This window comes from Mustela putorius, unplaced genomic scaffold, assembly GCF_011764305.1.
Source record: "Mustela putorius furo isolate JIRA1106 unplaced genomic scaffold, ASM1176430v1.1 tig00000577_pilon_pilon_pilon, whole genome shotgun sequence".
Lineage (NCBI taxonomy): Eukaryota > Metazoa > Chordata > Mammalia > Carnivora > Mustelidae > Mustela > Mustela putorius.
In genome coordinates, this window is record NW_025421421.1 from 7,647,151 (window position 1) to 7,670,819 (window position 23,669).

At 36.1% G+C, this 23,669-nt stretch overlaps 1 protein-coding gene across 10 annotated transcripts in view; it reads left to right on the plus strand.

Moving 5' to 3' along the window:
• Positions 1–23,669, plus strand: part of LOC123392442 (phosphatidylinositol 3,4,5-trisphosphate 3-phosphatase and dual-specificity protein phosphatase PTEN-like) — a 103,947-nt gene that overhangs the window by 67,423 nt on the left and 12,855 nt on the right. For all 10 annotated transcript variants that reach the window (XM_045081462.1, XM_045081465.1, XM_045081464.1 and 7 more), the window contains 2 exons: positions 8,285–8,328; positions 10,162–10,400. In XM_045081462.1, the coding sequence (XP_044937397.1) occupies positions 8,285–8,328; positions 10,162–10,400 (283 nt within the window). The remainder of the gene's footprint in view (positions 1–8,284; positions 8,329–10,161; positions 10,401–23,669) is intronic.

Consider the following 23,669-nt stretch of genomic DNA (forward strand, 5'->3'; position numbering starts at 1 on the left):
TCTCACAGCTAAACCTTATTCTCACTGATACAGTTACTCTAGTATTACTTTTGATGGCAGGGATAATAATTCATAAATAATTTTATCCCAGGGAAATAAGCACAATTTCAGGTACTTAATTCACGTTTTCTCAATACATTTAAATAAAAGATAATCTTGATAGGAGTGGGTATCAAGGAATGAAAAACATGAAAGCATACCATTAAAAAAAAAAATAGTAGGGACCCAGAACCCTTAATGAAACATGGTCATGCAAGGAAAGAGCTTAGTCTGGAAACTGCTGAGTGGTTTATGGAATGAGGGCCTGACTCTGCAGAAATTAAGAGGAACCCATCTTGTCATACTAAGTCCATTAGAGAAGGTTTTGATGGTATAGGAGAAAGTCATTGTTATGTTTGTTTTGATTATAATAGTTCAGAAAATACTAAGAAACCAAATATGTGCTAGAATACTATAGTTAACACATTATATAAAATTTATAGTCTAATAACCTAATTCTTAAGTGTTGATAATAAGTAGTATTTTACCATTTGCAACTGTTTTAGTATGACATACGAATACAAATATATCATTTCAATTAGTGACAAAGTTATGAGTAATGATTGTGTGGCATGATATTTCACATCCAAATGTATGAACTCTCTTTCCTCTCTACCCAACCACACACATTTTCAGCCCTCTTTGTTTTTTGTTTTTTTTTTTTTTTTTTTATTAATGATTTTTATTTTATTTATTTGACAGAGAGAAATCACAAGTAGATGGAGAGGCAGGCAGCAGAGAGAGAGAGAGAGAGGGAAGCCGTCTCCCTGCTGAGCAGAGAGCCCGATGCGGGACTCGATCCCAGGACCCTGAGATCATGACCTGAGCCGAAGGCAGCAGCTTAACCCACTGAGCCACCCAGGTGCCCCTTCAGCCCTCTTTGTAGTAGCTAAATTTGTAATTTTGGTTATATCAATTTTGGGTTTTATGTGATTATGACTAGATAAATGCAGTTTACAATTAAGTACTATAACTGTTTTTTCTGAGCATTTTATTTTCCCTGGAGGTAAAATTCTCTCTCTCTCTCTCTCTCTCTCTCTGTCTCTCTCAACTTCTTTAGTCTCTATGTTTTTAACTTCAGTTTATCTCTAAACTATATAAATCTCCTAACATGTTCAAGCCCATTGGGCATTAAATCGATTTTATCTTCTTTAGGAGCCTTCTGATCTACCGTGAGTTGGGTCAGTTGTTCCCTAGGTTTGCCTTATAGCTGTCTACTTCAGATGTTTCTTCACCATCATTCTGAGAATTCCCTTTTCCCCTTCTCATGAGTTGGATTCTTCAGTTCCTGGAATTGTCCTCTTTCTTGGTTTCCCACCTTGTTTTGGTAGAACACATCTTCTAGTAACTTCCTGAGAGAGAAAATGTGGACAGCAAAATTATTTGAGATTTCACTTGTTTAAAAAATGCCTTTACTATATATTCACACTTGATTTAATGTCTCTTTTGGTATGGTATTCTAGGCTGGAAATAGTCAGAAGGTTTTTTCCTGGAAGTTGTTTTCTAGCTGCTAGTGTTGCCATTAAAAAGGGTGGTGTAATTCTGATTCCAGATACTTTTTATGAAACCTCTTTCCTCTTGGGCAGCTTATAGGATCCTATGTTCATCTTTTGAGTATTCAGAAATTTCACTGAGCTATATATGCTGTATTGGGGTCTATTTTCATCACTTTTGCTGAATACTCATTGTATCCTTTGACTTAGGAAACTCCTGTCCTTCAGTTTGGGGTATTATTCTTGAATTATTATCTTGGATTTCTTCTCCTTGTGTTTTCTGTTCTTTTCTCTAGAACTCATAAGTTGAAACTCCTCGACTTTAAATCTTCTCATTTGTTTTCCATTTTTTTTAATTCTGTTTATCCTGCTGTTTCCTCAGCTTATACTTTTCTAAACTCTCTCGCCTATTGTCTACCTCCTAACGGTAAACAAATGTATATACATGAAGTACATACATGTGGTAAAAACACATGGCAAGTGCTTTTATTAGCTATAATTGTTGCTCTTGTTTAGGTTTGTTTGTTTTTTGCTCTTGTTTAGTTTTGTAATTGTTTGGAAGGAGAGGTCTTTGGTGTTTATTCTTTGGCTTATTAGCTGGGCGAGTTTTATAATTTTTTTGACTCCTATTTTCCTTGTTTGTAAAATGTGAGTAAGTTCTATCTCAGATGTTTGTGAGCATCAACTGAGAATATATATATGAAAATACTTAATAAACTTTGTATGGAGTTAATAGTTACCACTTGCATCTTTCAGATATGGAAAGTTTCTTTGAAAGAAAATGATGGCTGAATTTTCATGTTATTTTTAAGATTACTTGATTACACATGTCTATTTTTCTCACATCTAAATGAGCTAGATGAACTTAAGCTAAGTGCTAATGCTGCCTTTTAAATAACTTACTTAATACTCAACCTCATAATGTTAGGCTGAAGAGAGATGAAAATATTTATTCTGTGAAAAGCTCTGGCTTTACTTCAGATTGTATAAATCTGTGTAACGTAATAATTATTTAAGAATGACATGATTATTAATAAAATAACTATTAAGTGAAAGTTATTTCCTTGTTAGAATCAGGTAGAGTTAATGATATATTTTAACAGAATTGTGTTCCTAAAACAATTAGTCCATGACGTTTGATTAAGAGCATTGTTAGGTCATTCAGAAAGCATAGTGATGAGGTCAAAACAATGTTGGCACACATTCACTTTACTTGATCTGGTTTAAATGACTTGGCATCTAGCCCATCTTTGAGCCAGTAGCCTTGTGGTGACTTGAAGTGTAATTCACAGCAGAGCTTTTCTGTTAAAGCTTTAATAACCTCTTCCATGGAGGTGTGCTTCAGAGTGGGTGTGGTTCTGTTTATTCTGGTCTTTAGGTCATTCAATTGAAACAGCTTTTAGGGTATTCTCCAACTGTATATAACATAAATAAGTTACCTAATATTGTTGAGTTGGGTGGTTTCTGTTGTTTGGGGCAGGGATGTAAGGCTTGCCCACTTGGTACAGCTGGTTTATCTTATCTTTAACCTTTTGTTTTTCTTTTTGACTTTGTCAGTAGGGATGTGAAAAGGAAAAAAGAACAAAAGAAAAATGGGAAGAAAATATTTTGTCATTTTTGCCCTTGAAGACTATTATTCCTTTCCAAAATACTGACCCATTTTCTACCTTTTAAAAAAATGTTATATGAAATGTGTTATTTTTCTCCTTGGTTTTTATTTTTCCTCTGTGATGTCTGTAAATTATGCAACAGAAAAAATTTTAATCTGTAGTTACATTTCCTGATTGTCACAGTTTCTGTAGAATTTATTTCTCAAATGTAAGAGCAAGATTTTTTTCTGCCTTTGATGGGCATTTAAATCGTCACCAGAAAGGATGAGAGATTCTGTGTGCTTTGTTGGCTTATAGGATGTTGCTTTTCTATCTTTAATTTAGTGATCTATCTTGAATTGAGCAATAAGACCTCAGAAGACTTACGAGTAAAGTAGACACCATTATTGTTTCTTCTAGTGAGTTTTCATTAATTTCCTCAGATTCACAAAGAAGCAAACATTTATGCTGATTTTGCCACATATTAGACCTTGTAAAACTTGCTGACGGTACAGAGGTGAATAAGATACCATTTCAGTCTTTGGTAGTTTTTTATAGTCTGAAGTGATAAGTAGACATAGTATTGCAGAAGAGGTAACTTGTATACAACAGAGCTGTGTGGAGAACAGTGGAAATAGGACTTGTACCCTCTAGGCAAGTTTTCATAAAGAAGGGCATTTTTGAGCTGGGGTGAAGGAATCCGCTGAGACTCTCCTGGAGACCTCCAGGTGGGGCGTATGGCATTACGGGCAGAGGTTGGCATGGAAGAAGGTGGTTGGCATGGTGGGGTTTAGAGTATGGCAGATAATCCATTATGGTCAGATTCGGGGGTAGCGTATGGAGGGTGTGGGGTGACAGGTAACAAGGTGAAAGAAAGGTGCTGCAGAGACTTGGCGTGTAGGTGGGCCCCAGCTTACACATGATCTGTGCATAGATCTTCCTCTTGTCCTGATTAACCTCCTGTAACAACAAGCCTTGTTGCAGATGCCAGAATGCTTCAGTGGAGGAAAATAAAAACCACAAAGCTTTATACTTTTGAATAACTAGATTCAGAAGCTGAGTTAAAAAAAAAAAAAAAAAACGAAAAGAAAAGAAAGCACAGAACAAGAAGTGTCAAGCTGCAGTGTATTAAGTGAGTCAGTTCAGGTTTAGACTCTTAAGATTAGGCATTTAGAGTCCCAGAAGGAAGGTAGAAAGATACCAAAGACAGATTCTGCCTTTTTCAAAATTTTATTCGAGTTTAACATTATATCCAAAGAAAAGGAAGGAAATTCTTTTCATTCCTGTATTCAGTGGCTTCCTGCTTCCAGAATTTAGGACCTAGGCTTGCACTGTCAGTACTGTGGCTCACTTAACATTATTGTGGCTATAGGTGGCATGTGAGCTAGTCTGGGAACTTGGCTGCCCTTTACTTTTTGTGTTTCTAAACACAGGATCCCAGAGTTAATGAACCGTCTCTTTGTTAATTGAGTGTAGCTTTTGGTATATATATTTCAACTCCCCTTCCCCAGTTCATTTGATGGAGTCATAAACTTTCAGAACTGGAAAGTATCTGAAAGGGATCATTTAGTCCAACCTTCTCATTTTACACATGGGGAATCTGAGGCCTAGAGAAGTTAAGTGAGTTGAACAAGGTCACATGGGTACATATGGTAGCAGACCACCCACCGTTGACGCCAGTCTTCCTTTCTGGTTTTTGTTGTCATTTGTTTTAACCTCCCCAAATTTTACTTCAGAAGTTTCTAGAACTACCAGGTTGTAGCATGTTTTGATTTCTGATGTCACTTTTTATTCTCACCTTCTCTCTACCCTTATTTGTATTTCTGGCTCTGGGTAAGTGAGTCTGGCAAGCAGCAGCTGTTTCTCTTTTCTTTCTTTTATTTTTGGGATGTTAATTCTATGTGATGTATATCTTTGCAGATATATACACTGAAAGGTCCTAAAATATTGACACTAGACGTACATGTATTTAATGGTATATTAAACTTTTTATGGCAATTGTGATGTGCGGATGAAGAACAGTACTTAATATGGACTTTTTAATAATTGACTGAATCTGTTTATGTCTCTATATTATGAAGCATTCGATAAATTATCTTAAGAAAGGACAAAATTAGCTTCATATCATTAATCAAATTTGGGTATGATGATGCTTAGTGAATTTGTTTTGGGCAGGTGTGTGTATTTCATGTTTCTATGTTCCTCTGTATACCTGTAGGCTGGTGAGGGTAAGAGGAGAAGGGAGGATGATGGGGATAGAGGCATAACACACTTCTTGCCTTTGAGGACCTTAACTGTTCACTGGATACTTGTTTGTAAGAGGGTTACTCTATTTCATTGTGTATTCTATTTGACACACAACTCTCCATCATTTGGTGATGAACCTCTACCTGTTGTTAATTTTTATCTGTTAAGGTTTCTTTTTAAGATAGTGATGTTGAAGAGAGTTAGAGACCTGTATACTTCCCTAATGCTTTGGGAAGTCTCACTTATCTGGAAGCTTTTCCTGTTAGTCTTACTCTTCCTTCACTTTCTGTCAACCCCTTCATTAGAAACTCTTGCAATGCTTCTTCATCTCTCTTGTCTCATATAAGCCAATATAAGGTGAGGATTTTAAAAAAGGTATCTTTTCCATTGAATTTTAATTTTAAGGAAGTGTAAATGGTCAGATTTACCTACTACTTGTCTCAGTCAAATCCCATTTTCCATTTATGTATCTTCAGTTTTGGTTTGTTGAAGGACTTATCAACTAACATACCACACAAACGTTATAAGGAATTGGGAATGTGCACATGTACGTGTGTGTGCATGTATGCACGGTTATTGGAGAAGGTCTTAATTAAAGAAGAGAGTCATCATTCTTATTCTAGCAACCCCTCCTCCAGATCACTTCCATTACTACAGGCCCCGGTGTATGTTCTCACATACTCTTCATCCACTTCATCGATGCCTGTAGAGATTTTCATAACCTTTTCATGTTTTCATGGTCGCTTTTTGTTGGTTCTCTTTTATGCCAAATACTGCTCTAGTAGTAAGGCTGATTTTGAGTAGAATTTGTTATTGCTTTTGTTTTTGAAACTGTTCTCTATTTTGTATTGTAAGTGGAAGAAGTATGGAGCTGTATTGGGAAAAGTTTTGACTTTTGTCACCAGAGGACCTGGGCTTGAGTCCTGGCTCTTCTAAATCTTAGCTTTCTCATATATAAGATGGAGATTATATTTTCTATTATTATATTGGTGTGACTATGAATTAAAAAAATGGAAACTCCTTTGTAAGGTTGTGTACATGTGGTAAACATGTAGAAGCTCATTAGTTCCATTTTTCCACCATTTCTGCCTCTTAACAGTAATATTTGAGAATCAGTTTATGATGGAGTCTTAAGCAGTACCTGTCAAACCAAATGTGTGAGCTCCTGAAAAAGCAGGAGAATTTTAGAAGACTAAAGCTGTGTGAAACTCAAAATGTTGATTTTTCTGTTATGCTGCCATGAGACCAGCATCTTAGAGCTTTGTTTCCTAGCCTGCTCCTTGTCCCTCACCTTTTAAGTCCTATCTTTACACGAGTCTTTATAAAAAATATTCTGCACTATTTACCAGACCTCTTCTTAATAATCTGTACTAAAGATAGTGTAAAATGTGACTATTTTCTTGGTCAGTCTTCCTCTTACCTGTCATGTTTTGCATAGGAGTGAGTATGAAATTATTTAGCAAGGGTACATAAATATATATGCATATGGCATTACTAAATGATTTTTTTGAGGAAAACTCAATATATTATATGTGAAAAAGGGGGAAAGCTTTGTTTTAAGTAGTAGTATGAAAGTTGATTTATTTCAGGTCTGACCATTTAGAAAATAGTGGATTCTGATTTGCTTATAATTAGTTCAGCTTTCATGTGGATTAGGATTTAAAACCATTTAAAGTAGAGGAACCATACAGATATCTTTAGGATTTCTTAAATGTGAAATACATGTCCACAATCACATATTGAAACTCTTAGGGCCAGTGTGTCTCTGCATTCAGAATTTTTCCCTTTGCAGAAAGATAACATGAAAACATAAACTTACTAATATTACATAACACTCCTCTGGGGTCTAGGGCAAAATGGTCTTCCTACCATTTTCACTCTTTACTCTTAAGTGTATTAGTTAAAGAGTGCACACTGTCATAAACTCAGATCGGATGCTGGCACAGTTGAGCCTGTCATAAGTTTAACAGAAAATGTTAGATATTTCAGACTTTTGGGATTTCAGAATTGGAGAGGAAGGGATTGTACAATGACCTTGACTTGTTTTAAAACGCTAAGTTTTTATTTTAAATAATTTTTAAAAATCTCATTTGGTTAGTAGCTGTAGTTACCATGATTTTGCTGACCACAAATTCAAGTGTGGGATCCCTTTCAGAGCCTTCTTAATGTTTGTTAACACACCTATTAACCATGAGTAAACCAGTGCATGATGACAAACATGTCACTACTATTAAAGAGACCAATTTTAGTATGCTCTAAGTAATATAGAGTTAACATTTTACTACTCTGTATTTATTTTACTTCTTATTCCTTCATTACTCTGAGACTTTAATTAAAACTCGTAACTGAGAGATTTTTGACAAAGATTACCTTTGTTAGAAAAGTCTGCCTTAACAATTTTTTAGTAAGTGTAGTTTTTGAGTAGATTAGTGTCATTCACTTTTTTTTTTTTTTTTCTTTGCCCTTATAATTTTACTATTTAAAAAATTTATCTTTTTAAATAGTACTTCAAGAAAACGATGTATACTCAACTCTGGGGTAAAGACAGTACTGTGGCTCATTAGGTGTTTGTACATACTTGGTGAAGTCAAACATATACTCCCTCAGCATGCAGGAAGTTTCAGGGGACACGTGCAGCTGGGTGGGAGGTGTGTGCCTGAGCGGCATCACAGGTTTTGTGAGCAAGTAATGGAAGCCCTAAGTGCATAACACCTAAGATCAGTTTTCTTAATGGTAAAATGGGGATAATGACACTACCTACTTCATAGAATTATTAGGATTGAAAGAAGTACTTAATACAAAACAACATGATGCCTGGTACAGTATAAAAGTTCAGGAAATGTGTGTTACTATACTTTTTTTTTTTTTTGCCAGTGCAAAAGATAACTTTAGATCACATTTAAACTTTTCTTTTAGGTGTGCTGAAAGACATTATGATACCGCCAAATTTAACTTCAGAGGTAGGTATTAACTGCCAAGTAATGTATTTCTGTTATATAACTTAAAACCAATAGACCAAATCTTCTTGTCATAGCAGTAGTGAATAAGCTCAATTATTAAGTGATGTAAATATTTATCTTAAAGATAGTCTTAGACAATTTGGAAAAATTTAATTTTACTTTTGTGTTTTAGGGAACAGTTACCATATAAACCTGCCAGTACTAGTAGGAATACTAAAATGCAGGGTTGACTGTACGAATTAGGAAAAGTTTCTAGACAAACCATAAAATAAAGAAAGGGTTATATCTACTGTTGGAGGCATTTGGTCTAATAGTAAAGGATTATAGGAAGAGCAAAGCAGACAATGGAGTAACTCCGTGGAGTCGTGACCTAAAAGGGGCAACAGTTTGTGACAAATGTGGATAAGAGGAGCCTGACAAGTGGGAGCAGGAGCTGCTTTAAATGAGTTCTTCTCCAGGCGTAGTGAATTTTTCTGAGGTCCCACAAAAACCTTCCCTCATTGTTTGTGGAACCCCTTGAGCCATGAGAGACCTGGAGAGTGAAGAAGCTTGGCAGATGCTACCATGATAGAAAGAGAGGGTGGAGTCCATGCGCTCCATGTTGTGTTTGCGGTGGATCCCTTCTGACAGTCTAGATCGGATGTTCAAACAGCTGGTTTGAGAATTCAGAAGTGCTAGTGGTGAAAGCCAGTACAGATCCACTAAGAATTTTTCCTTTTTCGTGAATTTAAGCTACTGCTTACTAGGCAAAGCGTGTTTTAGTCAACGTTTACCTAGCTTTAAATAGACATTTAACAGTTTCCTGGCTGTTTTGTGTGCCCGTGGGGAGATGAAGATGGAATGCTGAGGCCCAGGTGAAAGCATCCCAGCGACTCCTGTAATGGTCATCGTCGTCTCCCAGGACCACTCACCTGACACACTGAATCCGGTTCCATATTAGTGATGATGTGACTGAAGATAGAAGGCATACTTCTCACATATTCAGATGACACAGAGGACAATTATGTACATTAGATGTCAGTCAGGATTTGTAAGGGTTTTAGTAGAATGGAACTGCTGAGGCAGGGACCAGTAAGAAAAAATTTAATAGTGATATAGTTGAACTCCTGTTTCTGAGCACTAAAAAAAAAACACAACAACAAAACCCCTCTGACTATAAATAAGCAAAGAGAAACTTTGGGTTTTTATAACTCATGTGAAAAGACCTGAAGCTTCATTAGATACACTTTACTACAACTGTATACGTTTTTATAAGTAGTTTTTTTCAGCTTCTTTTGTAAATGTCTTTAAAATCACGTGTAGTATACAACACTAACATTTGCAAGACCATCTTTAAATAACACGCTTAGCATTTTTATTATATGAAATATAAAAATCAGTCCTTTCCATTGTTGATTGATTGGTAATTTATATCTTCTCTGGAATATATGTTTTGTGGTGATGTAATATTATAAATATTACGACTCCTTTTGTCAGAAAACGCATTGAGAGCCCTGACAGGAAACCTGCCTACATGACATTTCATTTTGAGTTTGCCTCTCTCTCTGACATGTTGCCTTCTGCTACCTCTCCATTACAAAGTTTCCTCTTTCATAAAGTGGGGAAAATAATGCTCAGCCTCTGTCTAGTGGGTAGGTTTAAGAATTGAGACACTAGTTTCTATTCAAATATTGGTAAATTATCAGGCAGCAAATTATTTTTCTCTGGAGTTCACTTTTTCTTTTAAACATCTATTAAGCTTATATGCAACATTTCTAAAGTTAATCTACTTTAATAAACAATTCAGGAAAGACTTTTTTTTTCCCTAATTCTGAGGTTATCCTTTTACCACAGTTGCACAGTATCCTTTTGAAGACCATAATCCACCACAGCTAGAACTTATCAAACCCTTTTGTGAAGATCTTGACCAATGGCTAAGTGAAGATGACAATCATGTTGCAGCAATTCACTGTAAAGCTGGAAAGGGACGAACCGGTGTAATGATTTGTGCATATTTATTACATCGGGGCAAATTTTTAAAGGCACAAGAGGCCCTAGATTTCTATGGGGAAGTAAGGACCAGAGACAAAAAGGTAAGTTATTTTTGATGTTTTTTTCTTTCTTCTTCCTTGATCTGAGCATTTATTAGAAAACAGCTTTTTAAAAAGATGGTTGGTTACCCTTATTTCTATTCTAAACATTTAAAACTGTAACTGTAGTATGAGCAAATGACTGAATCTCTCAATTTTTCTCTTCATGCTGGCATTTTCATATCATGCTAGTAAATCTTATGCATTAACTGTATGGCATATTTGGTCTTATAAAATCCTGGCAGAGCATTTAAAGAAGCAGTACGTTGAACAAAAGTAAGCTTGATATTTCTGAACCTTGCTTGAGAGTAAGATGTCTTTGGGTAATAACTTGGATGCCATTTCCTACTAAAGTATGATCCTTTATAAGTACATGAAAATTATTCTTTGATATGAATATTCACGAATATAGTTATAATTAAGATTAGTCAAAGGTTCTTCTGTTATTCAGAAGGCTAATAAAGACGATGTTTGAAATCACTGACAAACTTAATCTGTGTAATATGTTTTGAGGGGAGAACATAAAGTCAGGAGAAGTTTCATAATAATTTCTAAGAGATTCATTTCTTTGGATGGTAAATGTGACAAAATATGTTTATGTTTCTTACAGAGAGATTTTGTACATTTCTCTGTCTCTGAGAAGGAAAAACCCAAACCGCTCCAGATAGAGGGAGAAACTCACCTAGACAAAGAACTCTCTTGAGGGAGACATTACAACTTTATGAAGAAATTTATTCTAGTTTTAATAACATTTACAATCAGGAAGGTTCTCTTCCAGTTTAAGTTGCTTGCCTGCCTGCCTTCCTTTAATTTTTAGTGTGGGCTTTGAGCTCGTGACCCTGAGATCAAGATCTGAACTGAGGTCAGGAGTCGGACGTTTAACTGACTGAGCCATCCAGGCGCCCCTAAGCTGATTTCTTTTTAATTCAACTTCAAAACAGAAACATGATCACTTCTATTATTTTAGCTGGTGATTGCATTGATTCCTGCCTCCTTTTCTCCTTCCTCATTTCTTATTTTATTTATCTTTGTGATTTTTAAAAATTACTCCTAGAGATGCTAGAGTGTTGTGTATTGGTGATAGTTTATAAAACTGAATCTCATGTTAGTGCTTGATTTTAGTAAATATTCATTATAGTAGATTGCCTTACACTTCTTTAGAAGTTGTGTATGTCCTGAGATGATAGTAGTGGAGTGAATTCTTGAGTGGAAGGCCTGAGATGTTTACTTTGGTTCATTTTTTTCATCATCTAGAGGAAAATAGTTGCTGTTACTGATTAAAAATATAAAAGGTAAATTGTTCTTAAGTGAGTAAGTCCAGGGCAGCACAGGGGAAAGAGACTGAATGGAAAGAAAACAATAGAGAAACAGGTTGAATCAAAGTACAGTAGCTAAAGTAGTGGTAGAAGTTTAGAGCAAGCAGGGGTTGATGATGAGCAGTAGACACTGTGTATGTAGTTGTGGGAAAGAAATCAAATCAAAAGAATTTCAAATAAAAGTAGAGGAGCTGTGTATTATGGAGCCAGAACACTAGATTTAAGCTCATGGCTTTTTTTTTTTTTTTTAAAGACTTTATTTATTTGACAGAGAACACAAGTAGGCAGAGAGAGAGAGAGAGAGAAGCAGGCTCTGCACTGAGCAGAGAGCCCGATGTGGGGCTCAATCCCAGGACCCTGGGATCATGACCTGGGCCAAAGGCAGAGGCTTTAACCCGCTGAGCCACCCAGGCACCCAAAGCTCATGGCTCTTAAAGGATTTATGTGACATATGTTCTAGAAATATGATGAAAGCTATAGTCTCTCAGTAAAAATGTACATGGTATACATGAACATAAAATTTTCCTTATAGTTTTTAATTACACAGATTTTTTAAATGTGGAAAATAAAAGGAGTCTTTATAAGAATTATGTCCCCTTTTATTTTTTATTCATTTATTTTTAAGATTTTATTTATTTGACAGAGAGATCACAGTAGGCAGAGAGCGGGAAGCAGGCTTCCTGCTGAGCAGAGAGCCTGATGTGGAGCTCGATCCCAGGACCCTGAGATCATGACCTGAGCCGGAGGCAGAATCATGAGCCACCCAGGTGCCCCATTGTCCCCTTTTTATTTTTTTTTGTTTTTTTTTTAAAGATTTTATTTATTTATTTGAGCCAAGTAGGCAGAAGCAGGAGAGAGAAAGAGAGGGAAGCAGGCCCCCCGCCAAGCAGAAGCCCGAATGCGGGGCTCGATCTCAGGACCCTGAGATCATGACCCGAGCCGAAGGCAGAGGCTTAACCCACTGCCACCCAGGCGCCCCGTGTCCCCTTTTTAAATGGAAAAAGCAGTGGCTCTTTGAGGTTAATGACGAAATCTCAATGGTTACAGATTAATCAGAATTAAACTTTGGTTTTGCCAATAGGAAGTTTTATGAAAGGGCTGCTAGTATTTAGATTATAAATAATACATTAAAATTATGCCATTGTCTTTGACTTGACAACTTCTTTGTCATCTTTTATATCCAATCAATTTTGACTATGTTTTTGGTGAAAACAAGTGCTTAAAATGCTATCTCATGAAAGAATGAAAGAGCAAATGAAATCTGTAGATTCTTTTGTCAGATGAAAGTAAGCTTGTATCAAAAAATTAAAAATTCTCTAAAATTCTCCAGAAAAATTCATGTTGCATCATTTTCTTTGCCTTGGTTAATGAGATCATTTTTGGCAAGATTCTGGCATAACGCTATGTTAGGAAGGGAAGGATTATGACTTCACATTTTTAGTTTTAAGGTTAAAGAATTAAACTGTGCAAATGAGTTTGTATTTTATCCAGTTGACTGCATTTAAAATCCTGGCTGTAGAATTTTGCCTTCTGAAACTAGTGAACTTATGGGTAGAAAAGCATTTCATAATTCATAATTGCTCCCATTTCTTGACAAAACCTCTTGAGAAGCCCTTGATTGAATGTCTTGGCTCTCCTGAATTTGGCAATTTTCATAGCAGTAGATTTTTCATGAAACACCCTCTTGTACAGGCTGTGATTCGAGGCTTGGCACTGCTAGAGCAGGCTACTTCCCCATCAATGGCTAGAATTTCTCCCAGGATGGAGCTAGAGTCTTGTACCCCATGCACAGTGAGGAACACAGCAGTGAGTGCCACGGTGATGTGGAGAGCGCTGTCTTTCCCCAAGCAACAAAGCCAGAAGTTTTGCCAGGTGTTAAGGTGTACTGTCTGCCTAGAAAATACTGAGATTTCTTGAGGGGAAGGTTTTTTGGGGGCATTTTGAAAATGTTAATGTTCCCCCGAAATTTCCAAAGAGTACTCTAAAATAAGTATTATTCTTTGATTGTGTTACCACGTGCGTACTTGATGAAAACCAGTAGCTGGCTAACCCAAGAAGTCATCATCATATACTGAAGGGAAGTGGTATTTCCAGTCCTCTCATGACCTGCTTCATAGTCTTAGGAAAAGAGGTCAGTTTTTCTGGGAGTGGACAGATTTGTTTGCTAGAGATACTGCAACAGTCTTAACTTTTCTTTTGCAAGCTACAAACATATTTGACCATTTCTAAAGTATTTGTCTTCACCATATTGAACTACACCTTTTTTGTTTGTTTGGCATTACAACCAGCAGACTTGTAGAGTGCTTTACTCGGGATTTTGAGTTAGAGGGTAATCAAAGGTTCTTGTAGTAGTCTACCTTTTTCTGACCAAGCTGTGCTTTTACATGTGCTCTCTTTTCCCCTTTTCCGCACACTCACCCACACACATACCTCCCCTGTGTGAGAGTTGGCTAAATGCTTATAATCATGAGAACCAGCCATGTAAGGAGCACTTGGGATAGTCTCTCACACCATACTCAGGGATACAAGTAAAACCCAAGGATGCTTAAACAGTTTAAGTTAGATCCAGGAGAAGTCTTCTTAATGAAAAAATGAAGACATGTTTTAATTTATCATTGGGAAAATACTGTATTCCTTACCATTTGAAAATATTGTCAGTTCTCTTGCTCTGTAAAGGTGAAGAGAGACTTAGTAAACTGGCAAGGCCCAAGGGATAGTGTTGTGAAATAGGGGTCAGAGTGAAAAGATAGCAAGAGAAGTGTTTATAAAAATAAAATACAGTATACTGTAGAATGTGAACATCCCTCCATTATCAGCAGAAATGCTTCAGGCACACAGCACTCTTCTCTTACGGGTTTGAATCTCCCCCAGGTGGAAGTTAACAGGCTAACAGAATGGAGTTCTGTGTGTACTGTTAAGGGTATCCTCAGTAAAATTGTTATGCTTAGCTAATACATTATATCGAGATTCAGAGTTAAGTAATTTGGCCAAAATTGATCACTTTTAGCATCTTGGAGTCAAAATAAATCATTGAGATCTGTCGTGCTTAGTTCATGATTAATCAATATACCCAGACCATTTTTGGATGAATTAGTCACAGCTGTCATCTAAAGCAGTATCCTAAATGTGCTCCTACCTTTACTTCTGTATATATTTAAAAAGGCAAAAAGAAATTTAGGAGCAGATGCTGTTAATGAAGCTCTGTTCCATTTGCACGGTTTCATTTGCATTTTTTGTTGAAACAGTGTTAGAAAGTTAGATTAAATAGATAAAGATTATGGGCATAAGATTTTGAGCCTTTTTTGGCAGGAATTTTTCTTACTTTAAAAATGATAAAACGGAGGCCCAGAAAGGTGAAGTGCTTTGATTAAGATGATTCGAACAGTTAATGATAGCATTTAGAGTAAAATTTGAGTACCCTGAACGTTGTTGAATCCTGGAACTGCAAAAGAATTTTGCGGCTGTTCAGAATTAATCTCTATGGGGACAAGCTGTCCCCAAATGGGCCTATTTTGACAAGGCTCCTAAGTTTATACCCTTTTTTACTGATGCCTAGGAATTTGATGGCCCCTGACCTAAGTACAGATAAAGGCAGCTTGAAGTTGTTAGTCTTATAAATATAATGCTGAAGGTTTCCTTTAAATCTTTGAAATTTAATTGTCTAACAATTTTCAGACATATCAGACGTTTACCTAATGGTTAGGGTGCTAGTGAAATAATCTGTTTTTAGCCTTTAATAAGTATAGTTTCATCATGAGAAATGAGCTAAGCTGAACATGGTAAAGCTGTTGTCATTCAACTGTGGAATTCTTCCAGGGAAGTAAGTATCTTATAGTAAATATAACTGATTATCCAGAGTAGTTTTAGCAGAAACACCTGCTAAAAATTTATCTTCTTGCCAGTATTTCCTTTTAGGTTGAATGTATAGACTCGTATTTTTGTAACTGTGAACCATTATTATGGGAGATACATATATTTTGTCAGTTTTTCAGCTTATATAGCATTAATTTTACTAAAACTGTCTTTAATGTGACTTTGCCTGTAATCCTTAATTTCAGTTTGTAGGGAAACATTAAGAAGGAAGTTGTGTTCTGGTGACGTTTATATGGGAGGATATGGTTTCTTTCTTCTCTCCCTCCCTCCTCCCCCCCCCCCCCCCTTTCTCTTCCCCCCCCCACCCCTCTTTGTTATGGAGAAAGAAGACCCAGTTGGCATGTTTTTTAGTGAAGAATTTGTGGACTTGGCAGGGACTCTCCTCAAACTAATCTGGTGCAGTGTTGTCATTCCCTCAGCTTCCCTCAGTGGACTTGGTGCAAATTAAATGGCAAAGCGGTGGGTGCCTGCTGACCCTACAGTGTGCCGTTGTGTTAGTGATGCCCAAATGGTGCTTAAAGCTTGAGTGTTGCTGAGAATTCAAAGTACAACTGATACCTCCTCTAAAGAAACATATTTCCCAGAGTAGGATAACTGCTTGATGGAAAGAAGAGTCCTTCTTTTATTCAATAATTGAGAAGAAACCTGTGTTACACTTCCCTAAGAGTAATTCCTTTGGAGATTTGGTCCTTTTTTTTCATGAGTGAAACAGGCTCTCAGCAGCTCCCTGTCCTGCCCCCCCCCCCCCCAGGAGAGCCTGGTGCAGGTTAAATCCCAGGGCAAGTGCCTGTCTAGTCCTGTGCTTCACACTGTCTGCACTTAACACTTATGTATCGGAATGAGAATAAACTCACAGCATTTATTGTAAGCTATGAATAAGTGTTAAAGCATCCTACTAATACTGGTAAGTATGTATTTTGGAAAGAGTCCCCAAATTTCTGAATTCAGAAGCAAACTTTAGTTACATGACAAACCCATCCAGAATTTCTGCTACTCCTCTCTCTTTCTGTTGCTTTCCCCCTTCTAGAATGGTGGCAGGCAAAGTATACATTAATCTTTATTTTCTTTGATTACTCTTAGGAAAAAATATTTGAGCTTTTGATTTCTTTTTTTGTTTTGCTTTCAAAGCAATTATTAGAGACAAAATTCATATATATTATGATCTCTGTACATGAGTTCATTAGCTTATCTGTAATGAAGACTTAAACTTTCTAGAAATAATAAGTATTAACTTTATTCTAAGTGATCCCATGAAGAGGAAATTTTCTGGTTTCTCTGAGGAGGGAATTTTTATGTCCTGATTGTATAGTCAGCTTACTTTTTTCTAGCTACTAAATTTCTCCATATGATAACATAAAAAAATTTTCTAGTTTTCCCCTTCACTTAAACTCTAATTGTTCTCATTTTCAGTAAAAACAAAACAAAAAGAACTCCTAATACAATATTCTTATTTTTTTTTTAACATACTAATTCTTTTGGGATAAACTGTGTTCCTCTAATACATGGTATTTAAGCCTGTCATACAATCTATACATTCATAAAATTATAAGGTTTTTATACCTTGAAGGATTTTAGCAATGATTTAGTTAAGGCCTGTTCTAATATAAATGATCAAATAAATCTGTAAAGATCAGTCTCTCCTAGGTCATTTCATCTGTCTGTGTATTTCATCTGTCTGTGTCATGTTATTCAAAACTGTCTCCTAACCTCAAATCTAGTATTCTTTCTACAGTACTGTGTTCTTCTGTCCAAATTATACTTCTGTATTATTTTGATCCCCAAAGTAGAAATAGAAAAAAAAAGAAAAAAAGAAAAAAAACATATTAGAATTAGCTATATTATAACATATTAGAATTCTCTCAATATCTACTCACAGAAGCCCAACTCAAAGAGTGTAAACCCAAGGAGACCTTTATATTGACTTATAAAACCTTAAAAGCTCTGGCCTGGACTTAGATGCTTAATAGGTGCTTATATTGGTAATCTTTCTCTCAGCTCTCTCCTTTGCTCTGTATGTGCTTTCTTTTCAGGCATTCTCCTTGCAAATAATGGCAAGGTACGACTCCTGGCGACTCTGGTGTTACATCCTGGCTACTTTAGCAACTACAGGAGGAAGAGAGCTACAGTTTGAGTGAATATTCCTAGATTAGGTTCTGATTTACCTGGATTAGGGCATGTACCCATCCCTGAACTGAACATTCTGGCGAGAGGCTTGGGACATGTATCTGATGCTGAAGAATAGATCCCATCCCATCTCCATCAGACTGCAGGGGGAGTGACAGCTTTCCCAAAGGGGAAGGGGTGCTGTGCAGAGAGACCTGTACCCCTTGTCTGCTTCATACTATTCGCAGAGATCTGTGATTCGTGCAGCACTGTTGTTGATAGGTTACTCAAAAGTAGTTCCATGGAGCTGGAGCTCTGTGATACTCTAAACTTTGTGGAGGCTCTTCATAGTTGGGAAAAATAGTGCTCAAACAGGTCACGACTTCTTTGTGTGCTCTTAGTAAAACCCAGGACATCGGAAGATGAAGTTCTAGGCTCAGAGTCACATTTAGGTTCAGGTCCAGGTTTTTTGAACAGGATAATCATGTGCCCCAGGACTGTTTTCTCACCCTTGAAATAGAGGTGACAGTGTTTGTCTTACAAAGTGTGGTGGTATTAGGGTCATATGTACAATGCCCAGCACTTAGCTTCATAACAAAACTCCTGCCACATGGCGTCATCGCAATAGTAACCATTCCTAAAGAACTATATTCCTTCCTTTGTTGAGTTACTTTCCTGTGACAACCTTTTGAGCATTCTGAAACATCCTTTTTCAAGCTTCCAGAAAACACTGTTATTTTAAAACACGACATTATTTCTGAGTTTAAAAGTGCCAGTGAAAAGTTTACTGAAGTAGAAAATTACTTTTTTGACTGAGGAATCTAGATTGTGACTTCATCTTAGAGAATATGATCTGAAGGTACTGATGCACAGAATATGAGCAAAACATTATGTAGCTTGTGTTGTGGTATCCAGGTGGAATTCTGGCCTGGAAGTACCATGATAATATCCTAGGTTTGAAAGATGTGTTTAATCTCTACTTCTAAGTTTCTGTTCTTTAAGGGATTAATTATATACAAGAGACTTACGTAAAACAGCTCAGGTTAGAAAAATAAGCGGTTCATTAAAGATACATCAGGCAAATGTAAATTTCAAGAGCAGATGACAGGATATCATTATGAGAGTGCATTTACAACAGAATATGTAAAACTAGATCAGGAATGTCATTTTATATTAACACAGGGTGCACTCCACAATGAAGAGTTAGCAGGTATGAACTCTTACATGCTAAACATAACATCAAATACAGTAAGAAAAGCTGAAAGAAATGAAGAAAAATACTGATGGCAAAACAACAATAATAGGAATCTTTAATATACTTGAAGATCAAGAAAGTACAAGATAAGATGTGTAGATGGATTGAATAGTATAATAAAAAATGGCCCATAAGATCTGTCTTTTTTCTTTTTTTGTCATCTACATAATAGTTAACCAAGATTGATAATTCATTAGGCCAACTACAAAGAACATCTCATCTCCAGGTAGAAATATATAAACCCCATTCCTTGATTATAATTCAGTACAGTGAGAGATTTTCTTAAATGTATAATTTTGATTTTTTTCCTTGTTTTTATAGATTTTATTTATTTGTGTGTGAGAGAGAGAGTGTGCAAGAGGGTGAAGAGCAGAAGGAATCTCAAGCAGACTCTGCACTGAGCCTGGAGCCCCACGCAGGGCTTGATCTCATGACCGTGAGATATGACCTGAGTCAAAACCCAGAGTTGGGTGCTTTAACTGACTGACTGAGCCACATAGGCACCTCCAGCTAGAGATTTTTTTAAAACGTTTAATCAAGTAAAATCAACTATTTGGAAATTTAAAACTAGTTACTTAAATAATTTGGGGTCTATTATATTTGGGAAATACAAATATATTTTAAAGATTACTAAGATAATAACTAATAGAGAGGAATTAATAAAGATGAAAATATAAGTTGTGAATTAGCAAACAGTAAACCTTTTGAACTAATCATTTCAAACATTGTATGAAATTGCCAATACAAGCAATACATCTCTTTTAAAGTTCTTTTTGAGGAGAAAGAAAGGGGAAACACAAATTATACATTAAGTTTGAGAAAGGTGAAGAACTACACTGTGGAGGTAACTAAGAATTATTTAGGTCCCCACTAATGAATTTGACTATTTCAATGGGAAATAAGCAATTTTCAGTGAACATCATTGCTTCAAGGTGAAATCCAAAATTTGAACAGACCATCCCCAAATGAAAATGTATAGAAGCCCTCAACATGTACCTAATCTGAATTCTGTTTCAGGTGGTGCTATCAAACTGGAAATACTGAATAATTCTGTTACTTGAGTTGGTCTAGGTGTTAGAAGATAGGTAAAACTTCCCAGATGACTGCTTGCAGATCAATGTCCTTAATCTGGTAAAGATAGCATACTTTAAAAAGCAGCAAGTATAGCATGGGAGAAATTAAGTACTTTGGTTTGACCAAAAATAAAAGCACATTCAGGGGAGTTGTGTGAGGTAGGAGCGGAAAAGAGGTTGGGCTATATTTTTATGTTGTTAATGGATTTATATAATCTGTGATAAGTTTTCTTATTTGGATAGTCACTGGGAAACCATTTAGCATTTTAAATTGTTAGTGTGATTCATCTGACACTTTCATAAAGTTAATTAAAGAGTAGGTGTAAAAATAGAAGAATAGATCAATCAGAGGCTGGTATTCATTGGACTATTACAGAATTACAGGAGGTGATGGAACTAGAATGGCCACAGAAAGCTAGAACTGGTATTTTGAGAGGTATGTCACAAAGTCTGGATTTTGACTCTGAATAGATGTGTAGAAGTCTACTAAGAGTATCCTAAAGGAACTGAACCACTGGTGTGCTTTCCGTGTTGTGTGGACAGTATGTGTGTGTGTGTGTGTGTGTCTGTCTGTCTGTGTCTCTCTGTATGTATGTACTGTGTGTAGATGCTGGGTAGTTGGCCTGGGCCTTTGCTACAGTTCTGGGATTTCCTTATTCCTCTTTTATAGCCCTGTGTAGATCACTACTCCCTCTCAGATTGTTTCCTTGACTCGAGCAGGAAGAAGATGGCAGCATCAGCAATTGACTGTAAACTCTGGAGCTGGAGTACTAGGGTGAAACTTAGTTCCATTACTTACAAGAGTTGGGACCTTACCTCGTCTATAAAATGGTGTTACTGATAATACCCACTTCATGAGTACTAAATTATACTTAATGAAACTACTTAGAACAATACAAAGAACATTGTAACAGTTCAATAAATAGTAGCAGTGGTGGTATTAGAAGAGGTTTTGAGCTTTGAGCACTGGGGAAAATAGTAAATATCATTAATAAAAATAACAGAGGTTGGTCCTGCAAAAATAGGAAAGCTTCAGTTTTTGGATATGTTGTGTGTTTAAAGTGCTTCTGAAATTTCCAGGTAGAAATGCCCAGCTAAGTATTAGAAGTTCTGGACTGGGAGTTGGGAATCAGGTATGGAGAGACACAGGTTTTGGAGTTCATGTTAATTGAACTACTAAGACAGAGAGGATTGACAAAGAGGGGCTCGCTCAGATCAGATTTTCAAGGTAGGCTTACTCTTAGGGAAAGAGGTTAGGTAGTTTTCTCTTACCCAGTAAGGTTAGGACAAAACTTTCAAGAGTGTGTTCTAGGATAGAGGCAGAGAATTTTCAAAATGGCAATGAAAAATGATATAGGATGGGACTGAGAAAATAGTAGGAAATGACTGTTAGTGACACTTAAGAACTACTGACCATTAAGAAATCAGCCTTATGAAAACAGTTTCCTATGGGGTAAGGGGCAGAGGCTTACCTTTGAGAGTTTATATAGAGAAGAAGGGTGACAATTTGAGAAAGATAAAAGATTTGGGGAGAGTGTGCATTTTTAGCCCATGAATGGCTTTGGATAACAGGACAAGGGTTACCCGAGCTGTTTATTAGGAGGAGACAGGTGAAACAAAGACAAATGCCAGAGAGGGAATAATTAATAGAGCACTTACCAAAATGGAACCTAGGTAAACATGCAGTCAGTTTTATAAAATATCAGAGAATATGAGAAAATTTTAAGATGGGACAAGGGAATTCTGAGAGTGCCACACTGGGTGACCCAAGGTTCCCAGTAGAGTAGGAGCTACATTCATTGAGGATGATGTCTAGGACAGGATAGAAAGGTGGGTTGAACAGAGTGCTGAAATCATCACTCAGTTTTAAGAAGTGTGTTTCAGAAGAATGACGTATGGAATGATAGAGATTCAGAGTCATAGGTGAGACTGAGTAAAGGCAGTAGACCTGGGGGAGGAACACGACACATCTTTGCAGGCACTCCTCTAGGTCTGTGAACATCAGGGAATCGAAGAAGCAATGGTGGTCTTTTGCGATGATGGCCAGGAATGTGGTGTAAAGGCAACCCTGAAGAATGCCAACTTTAGCTGAGATTAGAATGTTTAAAGTTTACTTTGGAAAAAAAAAAAAAAGGTCAAGAATACAAGTAATTTTCTTCACATTTAGAGTAGAAAAGAAGAATCGTTGGTGGTAGAGGGCGGATACTTTGGGGATATAGTTACAAACCAGTTAATTTAAATGTTCTTGGTTAATTTAAATGAAAATGGAAATATTAAAAACACATAGTTATTTTTTAATCTCTAAGAGCTTCGAAGTTCAGCCCTCTTTTCATATATGTAAAATAAATTTTTGAAGATCTTTAAAATGTTCATTTCTTAGATTTTAAAAGAATCTAAGAGATTTATCTTTATAGTCAAAATGCTATAGGTAAAACATGCACGTAAACCATTGTTTTCAGCATATGCATTCAGGAAATAATATATTTGAGGTGTTGTAAATTGCATTGTCAATTTACTATGGACGTTGTATTCATTTTATTTCAACATCTACATTACAATATGGTTCATTGTACCATTAATTAATTTTGAGTAAGTGTGCATTGTGTCCATGAGAGATGTGACTAGATAGAAGGATACACTAATGCCCCATGGTTGGTACATATTTGAGCCTTACAACTCAATTATTTCTGCTAATCTGAATGCATTGAATTTGAGCATGCTGCTAGGTAGGAATTGCAAAGTTAAGTTACAGAAGCTGAATTATGCATAATTTGATAGTAAAAGAATTAATTAAGTTAAATTGTGCCTTTCAGTGTTTTTCTTTGAATTGTGTCAGTAATTTTGTTTAGCTCATATTTAACACACAAATTATTCGTCCATGTTTGACATCTAGTAGATTCATATGTTCTTCCTCTATCCTTTTGCCTTGCCCTTTGGTAAGAGTTATTAACTCACTATATAAAAAGCTGCATTATACATGTGCTGCTAATCACTTGCTACTTGAAAAAAAAAATTAAATCTTTGAAAACATTTTAATTATTCATACAAACTTATACCAAGAAGCTAAAGAGGAAGAAATCATCTATCATTGCATTGAATCCCAACAAATAACTTGACAGCTTGGTCTTCTTCTACACTCCCATTGATTTTAATTTTATTTAGTTTTTAGACTAAATCATAAATTCACATGGTTCAAAAAAGCTTCCTTCCTACCCAGCCATCATCCATCTGCTATATTCCCCCCACCTTGCTTTGCAATTCTGTGTCTTATCTTGATAAATATGAATAAGTTGTTTACTGAAGTAACATTTAAGTAATGTAATACAATAAACCATTGTAAGTTTAAACACTTTTTATTAATAATGATTTTTAACATTAGTTTTTTATAGGAGCTTTTCACAGTAATAGTATTTTACTACTGTTTCTTTAATACAGAAAACCAAAATTCTAGTTCTTCCAAAATTATACTTCAAATGTAGATAGGATTTCTAAAACTGCTAATTAGGATTTGTGTAACATTTGTAGGTTTAGCATGCTTTTGTGTAACTACACTTAGTATTTACTCCTCATGAGAATCCCGTGAAGACAGGGTAGGTATTAATTGTCTTCATTTTCCTGAAGAAACCAATCAGAGTTGATATTTTGACCGTTA